The sequence below is a fragment of the Telmatherina bonti genome (assembly GCF_933228915.1).
Source record: "Telmatherina bonti genome assembly, chromosome: 18".
NCBI lineage: Eukaryota > Metazoa > Chordata > Actinopteri > Atheriniformes > Telmatherinidae > Telmatherina > Telmatherina bonti.
Window position 1 is genome coordinate 11,329,805 of NC_136616.1, and position 20,709 is coordinate 11,350,513.

General features: G+C 40.4%; 1 protein-coding gene across 1 annotated transcript in view; it reads left to right on the forward strand.

Annotated features, from left to right (window-relative positions):
* The first annotated feature begins 5,300 nt into the window (after positions 1-5,300).
* usp12b (ubiquitin specific peptidase 12b) overlaps positions 5,301-20,709 on the forward strand; it is a 26,174-nt gene continuing 10,765 nt past the window's right edge. The window contains exons 1-7 of the mRNA XM_079257408.1: positions 5,301-5,432; positions 9,812-9,892; positions 10,827-10,910; positions 12,353-12,482; positions 12,904-13,187; positions 16,559-16,635; positions 16,772-16,855. Coding sequence (XP_079113534.1) covers positions 5,385-5,432; positions 9,812-9,892; positions 10,827-10,910; positions 12,353-12,482; positions 12,904-13,187; positions 16,559-16,635; positions 16,772-16,855 — 788 coding nt within the window. The 5' untranslated portion in view covers positions 5,301-5,384. The remainder of the gene's footprint in view (positions 5,433-9,811; positions 9,893-10,826; positions 10,911-12,352; positions 12,483-12,903; positions 13,188-16,558; positions 16,636-16,771; positions 16,856-20,709) is intronic.

Consider the following 20,709-nt stretch of genomic DNA (forward strand, 5'->3'; position numbering starts at 1 on the left):
TTAAAATTACATATTTATACACTGCTCAAAGAAAATAAAGGGAACACCTAAAAAACACAATGTAACTCCAAGTCAACCACACTTCTGTGAAATCAAACTGTCCACTTAGGAAGCAACACTGACTGAAAATCAAATGGAATAGACAGCAGGTGGAAATTATAGACAATTAGCAAGACACACCCAATAAAGGAGTGGTTCTGCAGCTGGTGACCACAGACCACTTCTCAGTTCCGATGCTTTCTGGCTGATGTTTTGGTCACTTTTGAATGCTGGCGGTGCTTTCACTCTAGTGGTAGCATGAGACGGAGTCTACAACCCACACAAGTGGCTCAGGTAGTGCAGCTCATCCAGGATGGCACATCAATGCCAGCTGTGGCAAGAAGGTTTGCTGTGTCTGTCAGCGTAGTGTCCAGAGCATGGAGGCGCTACCAGGAGACAGGCCAGTACATCAGGAGACGTGGAGGAGGCCGTGGGAGGGCAACAACCCAGCAGCAGGGCCGCTGCCTCCCTCTTTGTGCAAGGAGGAACAGGAGGAGCACTGCCAGAGCCCTGCAAAATGAGCTCCAGCAGGCCACAAATGTGCATGTGTCTGCTCAAACAGTCAGAAACAGACTCCATGAGGTGGTATGAGGGCCCGACGTCCACAGGTGGGGGTTGTGCTTCCAGCCCAACACCGTGCAGGACGTTTGGCATTTGCCAGAGAACACCAAGAATGGCAAATTCACCACTGGTGCCCTGTGCTCTTCACAGATGAAAGCAGGTTCACACTGAGCACATGAGACAGACATGACAGAGTCTGGAGACGCCGTGGAGAACGTTCTGCTGCCTGCAACATCCTCCAGCATGACCAGTTTGGCAGTCGGTCAGTAATGGCTCCATGTGCTCGCCAGAGGTAGCCTGACTGCCATTAGGTACAGAGAAGAGATCCTCAGACCCCTTGTGGGACCATAGGCTGGTGCGGTTGGCCCTGGGTTCCTCCTAATGCAAGACAATGCTAGACCTCATGTGGCTGGAGTGTGTCAGCAGTTCCTGCAACATGAAGGCATTGATGTTATGGACCGGCCCGTCCGTTCCCCAGACCTGAATCCAACTGAGCACAGCTGGGACATCATGTCTCGCTCCATCCACCAACACCAAGTTGCACCACAGACTGTCCAGGAGTTGGGAGTAGGGAGGTCATACAGGCACGTGGAGGCCACACACACTACTGAGCCTCATTTTGATTTGTTCAAAGTTGGATCAGCCTGTAGTGTGTTTTTCCACTTTCATTTTGAGTATAACTCCAAATCCAGACCTCCATGGGTTGATACATTTGATTTCCATTGACAGTTTTTGTGTGATTTTGTTGTCAGCACATTCTACTATGGAAAGAACAAAGTATTTAATAAAAATATTTCATTCATTCAGATCTACAACGTGTCAGTTTAGTGTTCCCTTTACTTTTTTTTTTTTTAGCAGTGTGTGTATATATATATATATATATGTATATATATATATGTATATATGTAATCATATTAATGTTTAAAATAATATTTTGTAGAACAGTCCTTCGTGGCGATCACTGCAAGTGTAAGTGTGTTTGCAACTCTCAGACTTGCGCACCATTATTGGCCCATAACTCACCAGCAAGGTGTTCTAATTAGTCTGGGATAGTTATGTTTGTTTGTCTTTAATAACTCTTTTCAACTCAATTACATTCAAAAGCATTGTCTTATTTTCCTAAATTATAATTCAGCCATATTCTATACAGTATATAACTATTTTTTAGTCTCCATTTACCTGAGTGACCACCATGGATGTAGCCTGTTCTTTAGCCTGACTACATTTGAGAACAATGTCCCTTCTCTCTGTTGCTGGATATTTATTTGTCTCTGCACTGGCTTTTTCTGGAAATTCCAGTTGAAGCATGTGCCTGAGAGTCTCAACAGCCTTGCAACAAACTTAAGCTGAGTTTGTGTCTGAGTTGACAAACTTCTGATCACACCAACAAATTGCTTCAAAACTACAAAAGGACCCTGGAAATGAGCTTTCTCTTTGCATGGAACCATGTCAGACCAGAGACCACAGTGGCAGAGCCATTACACCTCTAGAGACTGGCAGAAGAGAGCGCCCTCATCCCAGCATGCATTGCAGTGTAATGTACCTTCTATCGGGGCCAGAGCTCTTTCAGAACCAGCATCCGGCGGCCATCTGAGGTTTCAGCTTCAACTACAACAGCAGCTCCATCATTTATGTTCTATAAATCTGTAGCAACACAGTAATACTGCAGCTGTTGTACGGCTCAGACCTGAATTTTAGCAGTTAAGTCAGATGTGAAATTTGTCTTCTTATCACTCACCGAACATGCTGAGGATTAAAGGACTGCTGTCTCAGAGGATTTAGGGGAAAAAAAGTCCATCAGACAGCTGCAGTTTGTCCATGCATGCTTAGATTATAGGAAATAATTGCTTTAAATAATTGTTTATTACAACTAAAGTTTTTGTTGAATGTAAAAAGTAAAGGCAGTTTTGTAAATTCAAACATCAAATTATATTTTTCATTCACTTTTTTTTTTTTACTGCATTGCATGTTTTTTATCACAGCGACAGACTTACACTTCATTGATAACAAGCCAAATCACAAGTTTTATTCTTGTTTTTTCAGTATTAAAGACTGTTTGACCTCTCTTAGTTGTCACTTCTAGTGGTTTTTAAAACTTTTACGTCCACTTTAAAAAATATGAACGGTGTGGGCAGATGAAAGTTATACCCACAGAGGCAGCTGGTAAGACAATACTATTTAAATGCTGCATACATACATCTATAAATACCTCCAGAAATGAACTAGCTGAGTGAAAGTACTTAGCTATTAAATTCCTTTGCTGTCACGCTTTCGCACCGCCCACCGATTCCAGCCCTGTGTCAGGAATCGAACTGAGTTGTGCGTCGGCGGCACTCCCTCGCATCTGGACAGCAGGAAACTGCAAAGTAACCCAAAGCAATACCGGAAGTCTGTCGCTTTCACCTTCAAAATAAAACATGGGGTGCTACTTCTTGGACTTTTGCTTCTCTTCGTTAATGACGTGTAACAATCTCAGTAGACTACAATTAAATAATTGACAAGAAAGTAACATTTTTAAAGTGATTTAACATTAAAACACAGAAGCTGTTCACCATGCATTTTGTGTTCCACCAAACATCCCATGAGGGAGGAGGACTAGTGAGCCTGAAACATCCAACCTCATGAATACATCCGGAAGAGGGCCCCAAAAGGATGAACCACTCAATGAACGTCTCAGTCACAGGAACCTGGAGGAGAATGAAATGGAGGAACCATCATGGGAGGAAAAGGCCATGCATAGGATGGTCCACTGACAGCTGAAATGGTTGATATGAACAAGTTCTACCAATGGCTAAAAAGAGCCGAGCTGAAGGACAGCACAGAGGTGTTAATCATGGCAGCACAAGCGCAAGTACCATGACTATCGATAGTCAGATCTACAACATCCAGCAGGACTCAGGTGCAGACAAAACCCAGAAACAATCCAGCACCTCACAACAGGGTCCAAAATACTACCAAGTAAAGAACGCATGGAACACCATAACTAAGTAGCTACATCGAGTACAGAAACATCTGTGCAGAATATGGACTGGAAACCCCCAAGTCCCAATGGGAGACACCTCCCAAGGTGGTGGAGAATGAAAGGGTTAAGATCCTGTGGGATTTTCAGATTCACTCAAACCAACAAAAAAATCAGAATAAGAAACTCTAAACAATATATTACAAAGGAAAAGAATAATAGATCGATAATGGTGGGAAAACCACAACAATGTACTGGAAACAAAAATAAATAAATGAATAAATAAATAAAAAATAACAAAGGTGTGTATATACTTTTGACGAGTACGGAAATGCGTGTTAGCTGAGTTATTTTGAAATAATCAAAAGCCGCTTTTCTCTATTCTTAGTAATGAGGCCAAACAAAATATTAATTCTATCAAGTGTTCCACTAACATGAAAGCCATTAAGACTCTTTTTTGTGTATTTATGTGACTATTGTTATTTATGTAATAGCTGCTCCTAAGAAATTATAACCCCATAGCGTATGTATTGTTCAGTTTTGTACTTCTCAGTTTTATACTGCAAACTGCTTGTATAATTACGGAAGAGTATTAGGGCCACTGAATAAAATAAATAATTCTGTGAAAAAAGTCAGAATTCTGACTTTTTTTTCTAAAAGGTTTAACTACAAGTTAAGAATACACTTTTAACGCCTGGGTTTCCAGTAGCTGTGCTCCCATTTCATTCTTTTGCAAAATGAAAGCAACCTTTGACAGTTTTGACAAAAAACAATTGCGATTTGCAGGTGTTTCCATTGAGCTGTGTATAGTGTGTAAGCCACAGTTCAGAAATGTTAGAATTGCTGCTTATGCAAGGTAACCACGCAGCGTTATTTTGCGCTGCGTGGCTCCTCAGAATTCTGACTTTAATTCTGATTTATGGAATAAGCTCCAAGTTAGTGTTAGGGACACCCTCCTCACCTTTAAGACTAGGCTGAAGACTTATGTTTTTGATAAGTCCTATAGCTAGGGATGGTTAGCATTCCTTAGTTATGTTGTTATAGGTTTAGACTGCTGAAGGACATTTCCTGATACACTGAGCGTCTTTCTCTTTATCTCTCTCTTATTTCCCCTTCCCAATAACAGTGTTGCATCATTAACTTGTATGTCTCTTGTCAGCAGGTCTCCCTGGCCGGGAGTAGCAGTTCCTGTTGTCTGTTGTCTTTCTGTCCTCTTCCTCCCACACAGCAGAGGCAGATGGCTGCCTGTCCTTGAGCCGGGTTCTGTCGGAGGTTTCCTTCCTGTTAAAAGGGAGTTTTTTTCCTTCCCACTGTCGCCAGTGTGCTTGCTCAGGGTGGGAGATTGAGTTGGACCCTCCAACTCAACAGATTGAGTTGGACCCTCCAACTCAATCTGTTGGTTTCCTTTTATAGGCTATTATGAATTGACTTTCATTTTAGTTTTTTATTTCCTGTCTGTAAAGCGTCTTGAGATGGCAACATTGTGATTTGATTCTATATAAATAAAGTTGAATTGAATTAAATTGATCTCAGAATTCTGGCTTTAATGTCAGAATTCTGAGGTTAAAGTCAAAATTCACAGATTTGTTTTTTTATTCAGTGACCCTCATACTCTTCCGTACATAATAAAGAATGTGATGTGTGAAAATTTTTTTTTAAAAAAACAACTTATTTTGAAATCCAACACCGGAAGGGAGTCCTGTCATTTCCTGCGCTTGGCGCTACTATCAGACCGGAGTGACAGACTCTCCCTTCCGGAACTCTGCAGCCGGATCGGCTCTGATTATTTCACCATCGCGGTTCGGTCCAGCATGGCGGCTTACGGATGGAAATACTGATGACAGTCCGAAAGATCGCCTCGATTTGTACGATGGTAAGGAGGTCAGACTCGTCCTTGCGGCTGGTCTTAAAGCTCCGCGGGGGGAGGTGTCCGCTGGCCGGGCTGGAGAGCCTGGACGCGGAGCTAGCTGCCCCGTTAGCCTGTCGGCTAACCTCGCAGGACAACATGTTAAAAACAACCAGTCTTTCAGAAAGTTGTACTCTGTCCTGAACGTCACTCAGCTTTTCAGATATTCGTATTTGAAGCGACAACAGGGCATATTTAGGGTTAAAGCAGGCGCGTGGGAGAGTTAATCAGCTAGTTTTGGTTTGTTTACGTGAGGACAGGATTAAACCAGCTAGCTTAGCATGCTAGCTTGGCTGCACCGCTTTGCCCCAAAATGTGATTATTAACACTTCAAAGTAAAAGTTGTGTCAATTATTGTTGATCATGTGTTTTATGACTGATATCTATCAAAACAAGCATTTTGTGTACGGAAACACTCCAGTCAGGTAACACTGCTGTGTGTGTTTACATGTTGCTGATGGAAAAATGATACGAGTCCTGTCAAAAGACGCAGCCTGCATGTTTTCTCTGCACAGGGTTCTCGTGTCGAGTCAGGGTTCTTGTGCCGAGTTGGGGTTCACTATCAGAGCTAGGGTTCTCGTGCCGAGTCAGGGTTCTCGTGCTGAGAACGAGTCATGGTTCTCATGCCGAGTCATGGTTCGCCAAATTTGCAGCTATTTTAGTTTGTAGAAGCTCATTTTAGATCAGGGTATTTGAAACTAGAAAGTTTTATGAATTAAATGAAAAATACTTTATTAATCCCCAAAGGGAAATTCAATATTGTAATATATACTAATTAATTTGAGGAGGTTTTGTTCGGGAGGCTGATGGCTGCTGGCAGGAATGATCTTCTGTATCTTTCAGTCTTGCATCGGACCTGAAGAAGCCTCTCATTGAACACACTTTGTTGTTTCATCAGTGTTGTGGAGAGGGTGTGAAGAATCCTCCATCATCTTCATCAGCTTGTGCAGCATTCTTCTTTGGACAATCAGCTCCAGCAGCTCCAGAGTTACTCCAAGCACAGAACCAGCTTTCTGGATCAGTTTGTTGATTCTCTTCAAGTCTCTGGTTCTGATGCTACTACCCCAGCAGATGCTGCAAAGCTGACTGCACTCTCCACAACAGACTTCTAGAAGATATGCAACATCTTGGTGCAGACGTTAAACCATCTCAGCTTCCTTAAGAAGTACAGTCTGCTCTGACCTTTCTTGTAGATGTAGTCAGTGTTGCATTTCCAGTCCAGTTTGTTGTCCAGCTGAACTCCAAGATACTTGTATTCCTCCACCACCTCCACCTCCTCTCCCAGGATGGAAACAGTGCACAGTGCAGTGATGAATGTGTCTCTTTAAAATGAGTCTTTCTACACAGTTAAGTCTGTTTGTGCTGAGCTGCGCTCACACACACACACACACACACACGCACCACTACAAGAGTTTCATTGGAGAGAAAACACACCTTTTAAGCTGGTTTCTGAGCTGTTTGGTAACCTGACAAGTGAAAAGAAGGAAAAGCTTCTTCAGAAGTCAGTCAACAAGTGCAGATCTCCAGCTTGAAGAAGTTGGACACCTTGACTTTGCTTTATTTGCTCCAGATGTGCCAGCTGTGTTTTGGAGGCCTTGCAGCAGGAAGCCTCTGAATGTAGCTGTACCGTCGACACGCCAGATGACCACCAGAAGTCTGCTGTGGTCTTTTTCAGTTTGCAGCTGATGCGAGGGTTTCTACATCGCACCATGTTCGCCGAGCATCACTTATCAGTCAAACACAAGCCGGGCTTGAAATTAGCCGGCACTGGTGAGCGTGCTGGTTTGTTCGCCACTTTGGCGACGCACCAGCTGCTTCCTGGGAGGCATTTGTTGTTTCAGAAAATCAATTTGGCTGATGAAGCTGTGGAATTAGAGCCGGGCAGAGCTGAAAGGTAGCGTTGCAGATCAGGACTTTCTCTAAAACGTGCTCGTTTTCTCCAGGTTGAAATACTTGATGAGATAAAAGTATAAATCAAGTTACAAAAGGAGACACAACCGTTCTGCTGGAAGCTGAAGTGGCGTTTAAACCAAATGCAATGTGTTAGACCTGTTAAAGAATGTGATTTATTCAGACATGCATGTTAAGTGGTGAATAAAACTTTTTGTGGAACATTAATCATACAAACACACATTCTTCATTAAGTTCAGTTGCTTGTTACACAAATAACTCATCAGCCAATCACACGAGTCGGTGCGTTTGGTCATGTAGACATGGTCAAGACGACTTGCTGAACTTCAAACTGAGTAAGGAATACTTTGAATGTGGCATGTTTGTTTCAGAAACTGGTGACCTACTGGGATTTTCACTGGGAATGTTTGATATTGACTTTTTTTTTTTTTTTTTTTTTTTACTGAAATCCGACACAGATTTTGTCCAGCTCTTAACTTCTGAAACCAATAAACTGATATTGTTGGAGCAAATTTTGCTCTAAACTACCTGGAAAACTGACTTTGCAGAAAAAATTAGTCAATAATATCTGCATATTGTGTAAAATAAAGTAAAAACCAATACAGGTAATATCCAATGTATCATTTGAATGCCGATATTTGCCGATAATATCGATTGGCAGATAATAATATCGGACATCTCAGATTCTCACACACAACCATCTGGTGTTGCCAGAGAGAAGAGAGGAATGGGCAAACTGGTTGGAGATTATAAGAAGACAACAAAAAGTCAGAAAACCACTGGATCCAACCAATCCAATCCACTTTATTTTATAAATCAGAATGTCGCACAAAGTTAAACATCACAAAATAAAAATAACACAAAATAGTAATGTTGTTAAAATAATAAAAAGAGGTAAAACAATTAAAAACAAATAAATACAGAATAAAATAAAAGGAACAATAAAATAAATAAAAGATACAACTCACACAGTTCTATGGTGCAGAATAGCGTCTCAGAACACGTCCAACCTCTAAGCAGGTGGGCTACAGCAGCAGGAGACCACCTTTCCACAGTACGGGCTGAACGTTTCATTGGTTTTAGATTAAAATCAGGATTTTACGAATTTTTAGCGTTTTACGGATTCACTTCAGTCAAAACTGCCTGTCTGGTGTCATTAAAACATCAAGTCACATTTTAAAAACCTTAACATGACCTGATTATCCACGAATGACCGAATTCATGCCGGATCCTGCTTGTTTTTGTTTGTATATATAAATTGCTGGGTGATATGGCCAAAAAATAAAATTTCCGATTTTTTTTAAACCAAATCTGATTTTTGATTTTAATCTATTTTTTACCCCAAATGTCAAGAAAAAAATAGTCATAAATTACAGACGTCAAAAATTATTCTTTTTTAAAAAAAATGCTTTTATTGCAGTCAGCCTCGAAGTTCACCTGAATTTAAAGTGCAACTAAACAAGCTGTTAAACAATATTGTAAAAAGAGATGCAGGCGTTGCCGCTGTAAACATTATAAGTAACAACATGTTTGCTCTTCAAGCGTTTCCACTGTGAGATAGTTTTTAAGTTTTGATCATACATTTACCTCACTTCATGTCTGTAACTTTATTCTAAAATTTAAAAAAAACAAATAAATAATAACTAAAAGCGTTTCCTCTTGGAAGAAAAATAGTTATTCCTTTTAGAGTATTTTGACATTAAATAACCAAAACAATTTCCCACTTTGACAATGAGGTCATAAAAATGAACGTTTCTTTCCACTTAACATGTGTTTAGAGAAAATTTATCTCTTTCATACAAAATACTGTTTGGAAAAAAAATCCCTGAATGTTAATTAAAGCTTATTTCTAACATACATGTATTATGACATTCTTGCTATTTTTTGTTTAATTTACACATCTTTGGCAAGAAATACGAGCCTGTCAGCTGCATCTGGCTTCAGACACCTGTGGCTTGTGGCAATGCCTGATGTCCTCAGTTACAGATAATACACCATCTTTTTACACATAGACACATTAAGTTAAACTATATGTTGTCTTGTAACATTTTATTTTTTGTAATTTTGTGCAAAAATCTTTAATGAGTGATGTCCTGGACACGAACTTGTAGTTTGAACGTTTGAACACGCAACAGACCAGCAGTAATCAGCTGGAGACAATGACATCTAACACAACAGGAGAAACAGGTTGTAGGGAAGAAAATGATGGTTTTTCTTCCAGCAGAGCTTGGAGAAAATAGAGCAGGAAACCAGAAGCAGAGAGGAAATGAAGGGAAATGGATGTTTTCTTGTGGAATATGGTGCTCAGAAAGGTTGGATGATGGTGTGAGAAATGGCTACGTGGCTGTACTGGTTTGCATTAATCATCTTGCATGTCAGTGGTCTGACTGTCCTGACCGATGTGAAAACGTTTGTCCTGTTTTCTTGCCCGTCAGGGCGCCAATGCCTCTGCCTTGGAAAAGGAGATTGGACCGGAACAGTTTCCCGTAAATGAACACTACTTTGGATTGGTAAATGTAAGTATCTTTAGGAAACACAACAGACTCAGCAGTGACGCACTTCCATCCGTAAAACCGGGAGTAACCCTCTCACACTTCTAATAATGGTGCCCAGTCTGTCGAGAGGGTCTTGGCTGCAGACTGGAGAAATGTTGAGGGGCTGGACATCCAGCCCAGCCCCTCAACATTTTGATTGGATTAACCCTGACACTAACCCCTCCTGGCGGTTAAAAGTGAAGCCTATGCGGAAGTGTATAAAACTGCAGTTCCTCCTTCATCCACTTCAACTCCTTCAGCATATTTACAGCCTGGTACAAAAAAATCCATTTTTGGTTTAATAGGTCAGGTTTACCTTCATGACAACTGTGGGGGGAGTGAATTTTTTTCTAACTCGCCCATTTGAAGGTAATTTAATTGACAGGTACCCGATCTCCCGCTTCAAGTAAGAACGTAGAACAACCGCGGTTTTCGGCCGGTTAACAACATGACTTAGCTTAAGCCCGGTTTTATCCCAGTTAGCTGGTTAGCTCCCGTTATCTCCAGGTTAGCTCTTAGCTACAGAAAGCTCAGAGTTCGCTCGATGTCAATCATCCACCATTGATGCTCACGGCCCCCCTCTCAGCTCAACCTCTTTGCCCTTATTTGTATTGTATATTGAGACGCCTGCCCCTGCCAAGATGGCGATGGTAGGAACCGCCCACTGAGTTTCAATTCAGCTCTTCAGAAACCTATGGGTGATGTCACGGAGGCTCCGTCCATCTCTATAAACAGTCTATGACTAACCCGAACCCTAACCAGGCCCATTTGACATCCAACCACGCCCAATATCCAGTCCCGCCCCATTCTCCAAACTGCAGTCGGGGGTCGTTGAGTCTGTCTGGTTTTATAGTTTATTTGTTGCAAATAAAGACAAATCAAATGGAAAACCTCCATCTTTTGTCTCCTTTTCCAGTTTGGCAACACCTGCTACTGCAACTCGGTGCTGCAGGCTCTGTATTTCTGTCGGCCGTTCAGAGAGAAGGTGCTGGCATACAAGGTAAGAGATCATCGACGTTCTGTTGAAGCTTTCAGACAAGCAGGCTGGTAATTCATCTGCTGTCCTTCAGAAGCCGTGCAGATAGCAGACACACCTAAACGTCTGTTAATGATCCGTCTGCCCACAGTGAAACTATGGATTAAGGAAGGTTTTCTGTTTAGTTTTTCCACCTTTCTTCCTCATTCTGAGCCCAAATTCATCCTGTTAGTTTTCACATCACTAACTAGCCTGGAGATTATTATTACAGTTACAGATCAAACTTTTATTTCTGTGGCAGACTGATTGTAATGATTTATTAAAATGGGAACAGTTGGATTTAAAAGGATTTTATCATAAAAAAAATACTTTTTTCAAGCTTTGATTAAACAGCTGAAAATTAATTTCTGCTGATCAAAATGAGATGATTTGGTTGATAATAACTGCAGAAAGATCACGAGCCATTTGATAACAACACAAATATTCAGATTAAAGCCTCATCTGAAGAAAAATGCTTCGTGGAAATAAACACATTGGAAGATTCTGATCTGGTCAAAATTTCCCTCTGAGACTGGTGGTATGGTAGTTGTTGTTCCTGTCCTCACGCGTGGAAACCAGGGATGTTCAATATTAGCTTATTTTCTACAATGTCCGATATACCCATTTTGTCCAACTCTTATTTTTGGAGCAACATGAATATTAAATTTCTTATATTTTGTCATTTTGAGGAGACGTTGCTGAAGAGTTTAATAAATAAAATGAGCACACTGTGTAAAAGTTATGTCATTAAAAAAAATAAAAACCGATACCGATAATTTCCAATATTGCATTTTAATGTCAATTTCAACCGAAATTATCGGTATGCCGATAATATCTGTATGCCGATAATGTCTATATGCCGATAATATCAACATGCCGATAATGTCTGTATGCCGATAATGTCTATATGCCGATAATATCTATATGCCGATTATAGCGGTATGCCGATTATAGCGGTGTGCCGACAATATTTATCTGCCGATAATATCGGTATGCTGATAATGTCTATATACTGATGATATCAGTATGCCGACAATATCTATATGCCGATAATATCAGTATGCCAATAAAATCTATATGCGGATAATATCTATGTGCCGATTATAGCGGTATGCCGATAATAGCTATCTGCCGATAATATCGGTATGCCGATAAAATTGGCTTACCGGTAATATCTATATGCCGATAATATTGTTACCAATAATATCTATATGCCGATAATACATATATGCCAATAATATCGGACATCTCTAATGTAAACGGATTCTGAAATTCAGCTAGAAACGGTTGTTCAGGGTAAAGTTTGCATGCATCTGTTACTGGGCTTGTCTCCATGATTTCAAGGCTTAAAGAATGCCCAAAAACCAGTTTATAAACCGTTGTGGTCTTAATGGGATGACAGAACGATCCCGTCTCCTCCTCTTCAGGTGCAGCCTCGTCGTAAGGAGTCCCTCCTCACCTGCCTGGCCGACCTGTTCAACAGCATCGCCACACAGAAGAAGAAAGTCGGCGTCATCCCTCCTAAGAAATTCATTTCCCGGTTGAGGAAAGAAAACGGTAGCGATCCGCGATGAGTCCCAACTTTGCAAGATGCTCTGAAGTAGAATATTCATTGAGCAGCTGCTGCTGCTCATGTTGAAGCACCAGACTTCCTGGATTATCACTCCGGAAATCGACTTCCCCCCCCTACCCTGCCAGAAGTTTAGATATCTGAAATGTTCCTCCATCCTTTGCCCGTTTTCAGCAGCTCTTTCATCTGTTAATGAGGCAGAGAGCTGAGAAAAGGGAAGATGTCAGCTGGGAAGTTAATGACACAGCTGAGGACGCAACGTCGCCAGCTGCATCCAGTATAAAAGAGACTGGAATCTTAATTCCCTGCACTTGTGTTGGTGTTGTTTTCTCTTTTCTCTCTAACGCTTTCCTTCATCCTCTCTTATCTCTCTCCCACATGTCACGTTGCCACGTCTCTCCTGCGCAGAGCTGTTTGACAACTACATGCAGCAGGATGCACATGAATTCCTTAACTACCTCCTCAACACCATTGCAGACCTCCTCCAGGAGGAGAAGAGTCAGGAGCGGCAGCAGAATGGAAAGCTGGTACAGAACGGAGGAGGAGGAGGTGGAAGTGAAGGAGGAGGAGGAGAAGGAGAAGGGGAAGGAGGAGGAGGAGGAGGAGGAGGAAAAGAGACTCAGCAGACTTGGGTCCACGAGATCTTCCAAGGAACTCTGACCAACGAGACGCGATGCCTCAACTGTGAAGCTGTGAGTGGTTTGGAGGGTTTGGGAAGCAGTTTCATCCCGATGAGATGAGGTTTGGAAATTTTTACACACAATAAGAAGTCTGGAAATAACTTTATTTTGTGGATGGGACCAAATCAAGCGGGAAACTCTGGTGGTTAAAAGTGAAGCCTACGCGGAAGCGTCAAAAACTGCAGTTCCCCCTTCATCCACTAGGGGCCGCAGAACAGCGCGAATCCCAATAGACTCCCATGTTAAAAAGGCCAACTTCACGGCCGAAATAAACATGTTTACAGCCTGGTTCAAAAATCCATTTTCGCTTTATAGTCCAGGTTTACCTTCATGACAACTGTGGGAGGAGTGAATTTTTTTCTAACTCGCCCATTTAAAAGTAATTTAATCTCTTAAATTAGGGGCGTGTCCATTTGATTGACAGGTACCAATCTTCCGCTTCAAGTAAGAAGAACTTAGAACAACCGCGGTTTTTAGCCGGTTAACAACGTGACATAGCTTTAGCCCGCTTACCTCTGTTAGCTGGTTAGCTCCTGTAATCTCCGGGTTAGCTCGGTTAGCTCTTAGCTACAGAAAGCTCGGAGTTCGCTCGATGTCAATCATCCACCATGACGCTCACATCCCCCCTCTCAGCTCCACCTCTTTGCCCATATTTGTATTTTTTGGGTGAGACGACACGCATGCCCCTGCTAAGATGGTGATGGTAGGAACCGCCCTCCGAGCGTCAATTCAGCTCTTCAGAAACCTACGGAAGATGTCACGGCGGCTCCGTCCATCTCTATATACAGACTGACGAACCCGAACCCTAACCAGGCCCATTTGACATCCAACCACACCCAATATCCAGTCCCGCCCCATTCTCCAAACTGCAGTTGGGGGTCGTTGAGGCTCCGCCCATCTTTTTATTTACAGTCTATGGACAAATGGTATCATGATAGATTAAAAGCTCCTGATATTTCGGGGCTGAATGTCAGCGAGGGAAAGATTTCCTGCAGCCATCTTGTTGTTTGCTGCTTAATCAGGCTGAGATCAGCTGATCTGCTCGGCTGTTGTCCATCCGTACCGTGGAGCGTGTTTGTCTGAGTCCAAGCAGACAGTAAATCCCTTTTAAACATGAAAATCCACCCGGCTCAGTGTGTCCTGCTTCTCAGCAGTGAGGCTCTGCATGTTGCACGGATCAAACTCCAGCTTTGCATGAGCCAATTAAATCTTTCCTCTTCCTTTTAGTCCCATGTGACCATGTAGCCCTGATCTGGATGGCTCTGGATTTTTAGTCATGTTTGATGGTAAAGTTTTATCGTACTTTTCTGCCCTGGAGGATAATGAATGCTTTACTCCTCTTTTATTTTTACTCTTGATTTGGCTGTGTGTTTCCCTACAACCAAAGGTCGCAGATGAAATCAATTCCAGACCTTTAACCTGTTTGTCTGACTGGTAATTAACAGAGGAATGTCCCCTTGGTGACCAAGATACAGCTTTGTTTCGTTATTTTTTCAGTATAAAACTGCCACTTGGATATGTTTTAGTAAACAAGCAAAATAATTATGTTCCCAAAAGTGTCCAAATTCTTTCAGAGCTGAATATTCCACCAACAGTGTGTTTAAATTCACAAAATGTCTAACAAATTGATTTATTTTATTAAATCCTAGCCAGACATTATTTATACATATTGTATAAAAGTACTATTGTACTATTTGAAAGTTTCTTGGGAAAATGTATTTGGCAGCTAATTAAGTCGTGTTTTCTTAAAAAAAAAAAAAAAAGAAGAAGCAGAAAGAAAAACTTTTACAAAATATCCCTTTTTTAACACGACAATTTAATCTATATAAATATTCAAAATAAAAAAAGAAACATAAAATGAGGTTCATGACCAGGTGTGTTGGAGCAGGGATACATGGAAAACCTGCAGGACAGACTTTGGACACTTCGGCTTTAAAATGTTACAAAAAGAAAAAAAAAGCGTCTAAAGCTGCACTGCAGCCCCTGCGTCCTGGTGGACTCGCAGCGGTCGGACTTATCTAGAACATCCCTATTGCCACGTTTCCCAGTCCAGGTCCTCAGGACCCCCTGCCCTGCATGTTTCCTTCAACGCACTTGTATGAAACGAAGACTTGTTTACAGGCTGCAAAGAACTTGATGATGAAGTTCAGGAATCTGACTCTGGTGTTTTTGAGGAGGAACGTGTCTAAAACGGGCAGCAATAAATCAAACACTGACCTACTGTTTGATTTATTGCTTGTGTTGCTCTCACTCTCACATGGAAGTCGCTTTAGGGAAAAGCGTCTGCTGAATCACTGTAATAGTAGTAGTAGTAGTCGTAGGGATGCACCGATACCGATACCAGTATCTGTATCGGCTCAATACCAAGCGTGTGTACTCGAACTTGGTATTTATAAAAGTATACCGATACCACACTAGTCAAGCTAGTGCAGACGTGTTTGATGACATGTTTTGGACATATTTAAAAAAAGTAAATGCATTGAAAGTTAAAATGTGATTTTTTTTTTTTTTTTGTTACACTAAAAGCAAGATCTTTGTTTCAAAACCACACATTTATAGTTGTATTTTGGTAAAATGTGTCAAATCAGAATAAAACTTGTTGAAATTGTTAGATCTGTAATGTTATTATCTTTGTATTGGTGAGGTAACTTCAGAAAGGATGGGTCATTTATTACAACCTAATGAAATCTTACAGTTATAACAGCAGTAATAACCATAGTCACAATAATGTTCACATAAACAGATCTGGTATCGGCAGATATTCAAATTTCAGATATCTGTATTAGATCAGAACTCCCAAAAAGTGGATCGGTGCATCTCTAAGTAGCAGTAGTGTAACCTAACAGAAGAACCATTAATACACATATTTATTACACAAATACCCTTTAAGCCTCCTTTTGAAGAGCTTCCTTCATATCTTTGTCGAGGTATTTATTGTTCCATCACATGTTCAAGGTTTGTTGAAGAAAGAGGTTCCTGCAAGGCCGGATTAGCCAATGGACCTTATGGCCAGGGGCCCATGCCCACCTGGGGCCCATGTAGGGAAAACACCAGCAGTTTGGACTTAAAACAAAATGTACATAAAAGCCAGGTGTTGCTATTGGTACCACTGGCTGAGAGATGTTAGAAATGTTGTTTCACAGTATATCATTCACAATTTTTCCATTTTTGCGGTGGTCAAGGGGGCCCCTGGAACATTCTGGGCCCAGGGGCCTGCACATTTTTAATCCGGCCCTGTGTTCCTGTTTAATGATCACTAAATTAGTGTTTTTCTTAATAGTCTACTCTGAAGTTAATCTGTTGAAAAATGTCAGACTAGATGATTTGCTCGTCGTTTTAAAAACACAGCTGTTGTGACGCGATGCATCTTTTCTTTGTGGCAGGTGAGCAGTAAAGACGAGGACTTCCTGGATCTGTCTGTGGACGTGGAGCAGAACACGTCGATCACACACTGCCTCAGGTATGCTTGGCTGCTTGGATGGATCGGTCCTCAGGGAAGACGACAAGAAAAAGAGACATTTTTATGCTCAAGTCAGAGTTGTTAAATTTCATTTAACAGACGTTTGAACAGTTAAGTGTGAGTTTCTACTCTGCAGGGGCTTCAGCAACACAGAGACGCTATGCAGCGAGTACAAGTATTACTGTGAGCAGTGCCGCAGCAAACAGGAAGCCCAGAAAAGGTGGGTTTCATCATCATTAAAAGGTTTTATATTTACTGCTAGACTGGTGGTATCTGTGGGAGAAAATACAGATTGAGTCAGTAGTTACCGTGGAGAGTTGCTATGGAAGACTGTTACAGAGCTGAGGAGCTGAAGAAGCCTCTGTCTGAAGGTGCTTTCTCTGAGTTGTTTGTCCTGCTTCTTCGCACTTTCTCCTTTAATTCTTAGCTGCATGAATTCAGCAAGGTGTTGGAAACGTTCCTCTGAAGTTTTATCCCATCCAGACATGAAGCGGTTGCTGCACATCCATGATGAGAATCTGCCGTTCCACCACATCCCAGTGCTCTAATGGGTGGAGTACTGGTGACTGGAGGCCATTGGAGGGCAGTGAACTCATCGTCATGGTGGAACAGCCAGTTGGAGCTTTTCCTGCTGGAAGTAGCTGTCGATACGGTACATTGTGGTCATAAAGGCAGTTTAGACGTCAGATAGATCGGGTTTATGAATCGTTGCTTCAGCAAAGGGCTGGGCGATATGACCAAGATTTCATATCCTGATAAAACTCATTTTATGTTCTGATAACGATATACATCTCATTATTATTATTATTATTAGGGGTGGGAATATCCTATCAAAAAATCAGGAAAATCAGGATCTTTTGCTTCACAATTTTAAAATTGATTTTTTTTTAACAATTTTTTTTTCAAATAAATAAAAACAGTCCATTATGAAATTTTAGTCATTTTATTGTTTTAATTGATCTTTTTACGTGTCTTCTTGGGCGTTATAGCAGCAGAATGATGGTCTGGCTATTGTGTTGTTTTTTCCTCATTGAAATCAAGAAAAAAGACGAGCAAAAAAAAAAAGTTTTATACATTTATTTTGTTTTTAATCTACAACAAATCTGCAAAATTGAAGAATTGTGAGAATCGCAAATTAAATCGAATCGGCACCCAAAAAATCGGAATCGAATCTAATCGGGACACAAGCACATTGTCAAAGCCCTGATTATTATCATTATTATTATTATTATTATTATTATTATTATTATTATTATTATTATTATTATTATTATTATTATTGTTATTGTTATTATTTTGGGATTTCAATGAATGAATATAAATAAATATGTAAACCCACAGCGTGTTTGCACCATAGACTGTATATATAGAGATGGACAGAGCCTCCGTGACGTCACCCGTAGGTTTCTGAAGAGCTGAATTGAAGCTCAGTGGGCGGTTCCTACCATCGCCATCTTGGCAGGGGCATGTGCGTCGTCTCACCCGGAAAATACAAATACGGGGAAAGAGGTGGAGCTGAGAGGGGGGCTGCGAGCGTCATGGTGGATGATTGACATTGAGCCTCTAAATTTGCTGAACTTCAAGATTAAATTACTTTATAACGGGCGAGTTAGAAAAAAATCCCCCCCCTACAGTTGTCATGAAGGTAAACCTGAACTATTAAACAGAAAATAGATTTTTGAACCAGGCTGTAAACATGTTTGTGAAGTTGGTCTTTTTAACATGGGAGTCTATGGGGATTCGCTCTGTTTTGCAGCCCCTATTGGATGAAGGGGGAACTGCAGTTTTATGCACTTCTGCATAGGCTCCACTTTTAACTGCCGGAGGCTCCGTCCGTCTTTTATTTACGGTCTATGATTTGCACCAACTCCCAGAGCCCATGTTTCTAGACCGTGTAGATTGGACCCATATCTTTGCAGATGCAGTGACCTCTTTCCATCTGCAGGAACTATGGCTGTATCCTGTTCCAGATGTAAAAGCCTGTTGCAGTGTTATGTCTGGAGTTTTTATGAGCGCTTTCCCCACCACTCGACGCTGCTTTTGCACCTTTCGCTCGTTGACTCGGTGTTGTTTGTTGTGATTCTTGTGCAGGTGATAAAATAAGTTAGTCGTGTTGGAGCCCGTTGTGGGACTGGGTACTGGCATATTTTACCAACAGCTGTTGTCTGTTCCACGGCACTCTTTTTATGTCCAAACCACATTCATGTGACAGATGTTGCTCTTCTTTTAGGAACAAGCTCATCGGTTTGGTCTTCTACCGTCTTCCTCCATGTTTGTTCATGTATTGCAGCGTGCATGGGCGTGCTGTAAAGCACATATATAAGTAAAATACTGCAGTAAATAGAACATATTGTCTTTTTAATCTTGCTTCTACTTAGTTTTTTTTGTTTTTATGCTTTTTCTGGATGTTTGGTTTTTTTTATGTTGTTTTATTGTTTAAGGTTTTGTTGTGAAGTGCTTTGAGATTTTTATCTTGAAAGGCGCTTTGTAGATAAACCTTTACTTACTTACTTTACCAGGGCTGTGACGATATGCATTTGTCCCGATTCGATTCTGATTTTTTGGGTGCAGATTTGATTTAAAATGCGATTCTCACGATTCCTCCATATTGCTGATTTTTGTAGACTAAAAACAAAAGAAATGTACGAAGATTTTATTTTACTCGTCATTTTTTATTTCAATTAGGAAAAAGTAACACAGTAGCCTGACAATCATTCTGCTGATGAAGATCAATAAAAAAAAATAAAAATGACTAAATTTTATAATGGACTATTTTTTATTTATTTAACACAAATAAACTTTTTTCACACAAAAAAATAGACTTTTAAATTGTAAAGCAAAAAATGCAGATATTGAATTTTTCTATTTGATTTTCCAACCCCTATTATTTATATCATATTGCTTAGTCCTACTGGGAAGGTTTCAGGATATCTATTCATAAACATTTGGTCACACCCTCGCTGGTTCTCTTGTTCCGCCTCGACTCAACGTTGCTGCAGCTCATCTCATCTCCTTCCATCCGAAACTCAGCTGCTGTCTCTTTAAGGCTGCTCAGTCTCTGATTGGTTGATTTTATTCCTTGGCCTTTAACCCAACATAAAATCGCTTCCGGTCAGTGTCCCATCGTTTATTTTCATTATTGCTTTTATTTACTATTTATTCAGTTTGTTTTATTGCTTTAATTACTTATTCCTTGTATGACCTTTTGTTTCATTGTTATTTATTTGCGTTTGAACTGTTTTATTCTGTTTTTATTTTGGCGGATTGTGTACAGCTCTTTGTTTCGGCTCTGGTTGTTTTAAAGGGCTTCATAAATAAAGTTGAGTTGATGGTGGAGCCCAAAGCAGCTGCTGGTTTATTGTAAGTCATGACGAAGGCAGATATTATACAAATATGTTTCATGTAGATGTTTTCCTGAGAGGGGAGAAACAAAGTCTAGTCTTCTCTGGAACGGTGATCAGTCGTGTTCATCTTTCGCTTAAAGTAATTTAGTTGTTTTTATTTAAAGTAAATGAAGCGTTTCAAACAGTAAAGTACGTTAAAGCATCTTTGCTTTGATGAACTTCTAGCATTGTGCTGAGTGTTGCTAACATGTTTAAGGAAAAAAACTAAGATGTTTTACCTCTTAAGCGGTTTAAAGGTGGAGTATGTAAGATTTTCAATATTTTCTAAATAAATTAACTAATAAAATTACTACAATCATTATTAGATTATTTTTTTTAACATGTAGGTTCCAGTCTGTCCATATTTGATGTGTTATTAAATTACAAGTTTAAGTAATAACAAATGACAAAAAGCACTTTTTTTATTACTGGTAGGCAAACATTTAAGGAGGGTCTTTGCTATTAATTAAACTTGTAATTTAATAACATCAAATATGGACAGACTGGAACCTACATGTTTAAAAAAAACCATCTAATTTTGATTGTAGTTATTTTATTAGTTAATTTATTTTGAAAATATTGAAAATCTTACATACGCCAACTTTAAGTCATCGTAAACTTCTCTTTATTGCTACACAACTGACACACAAACACGAGCAGACTTGCTGTTTTCTTTTCTTAATGCACAAAT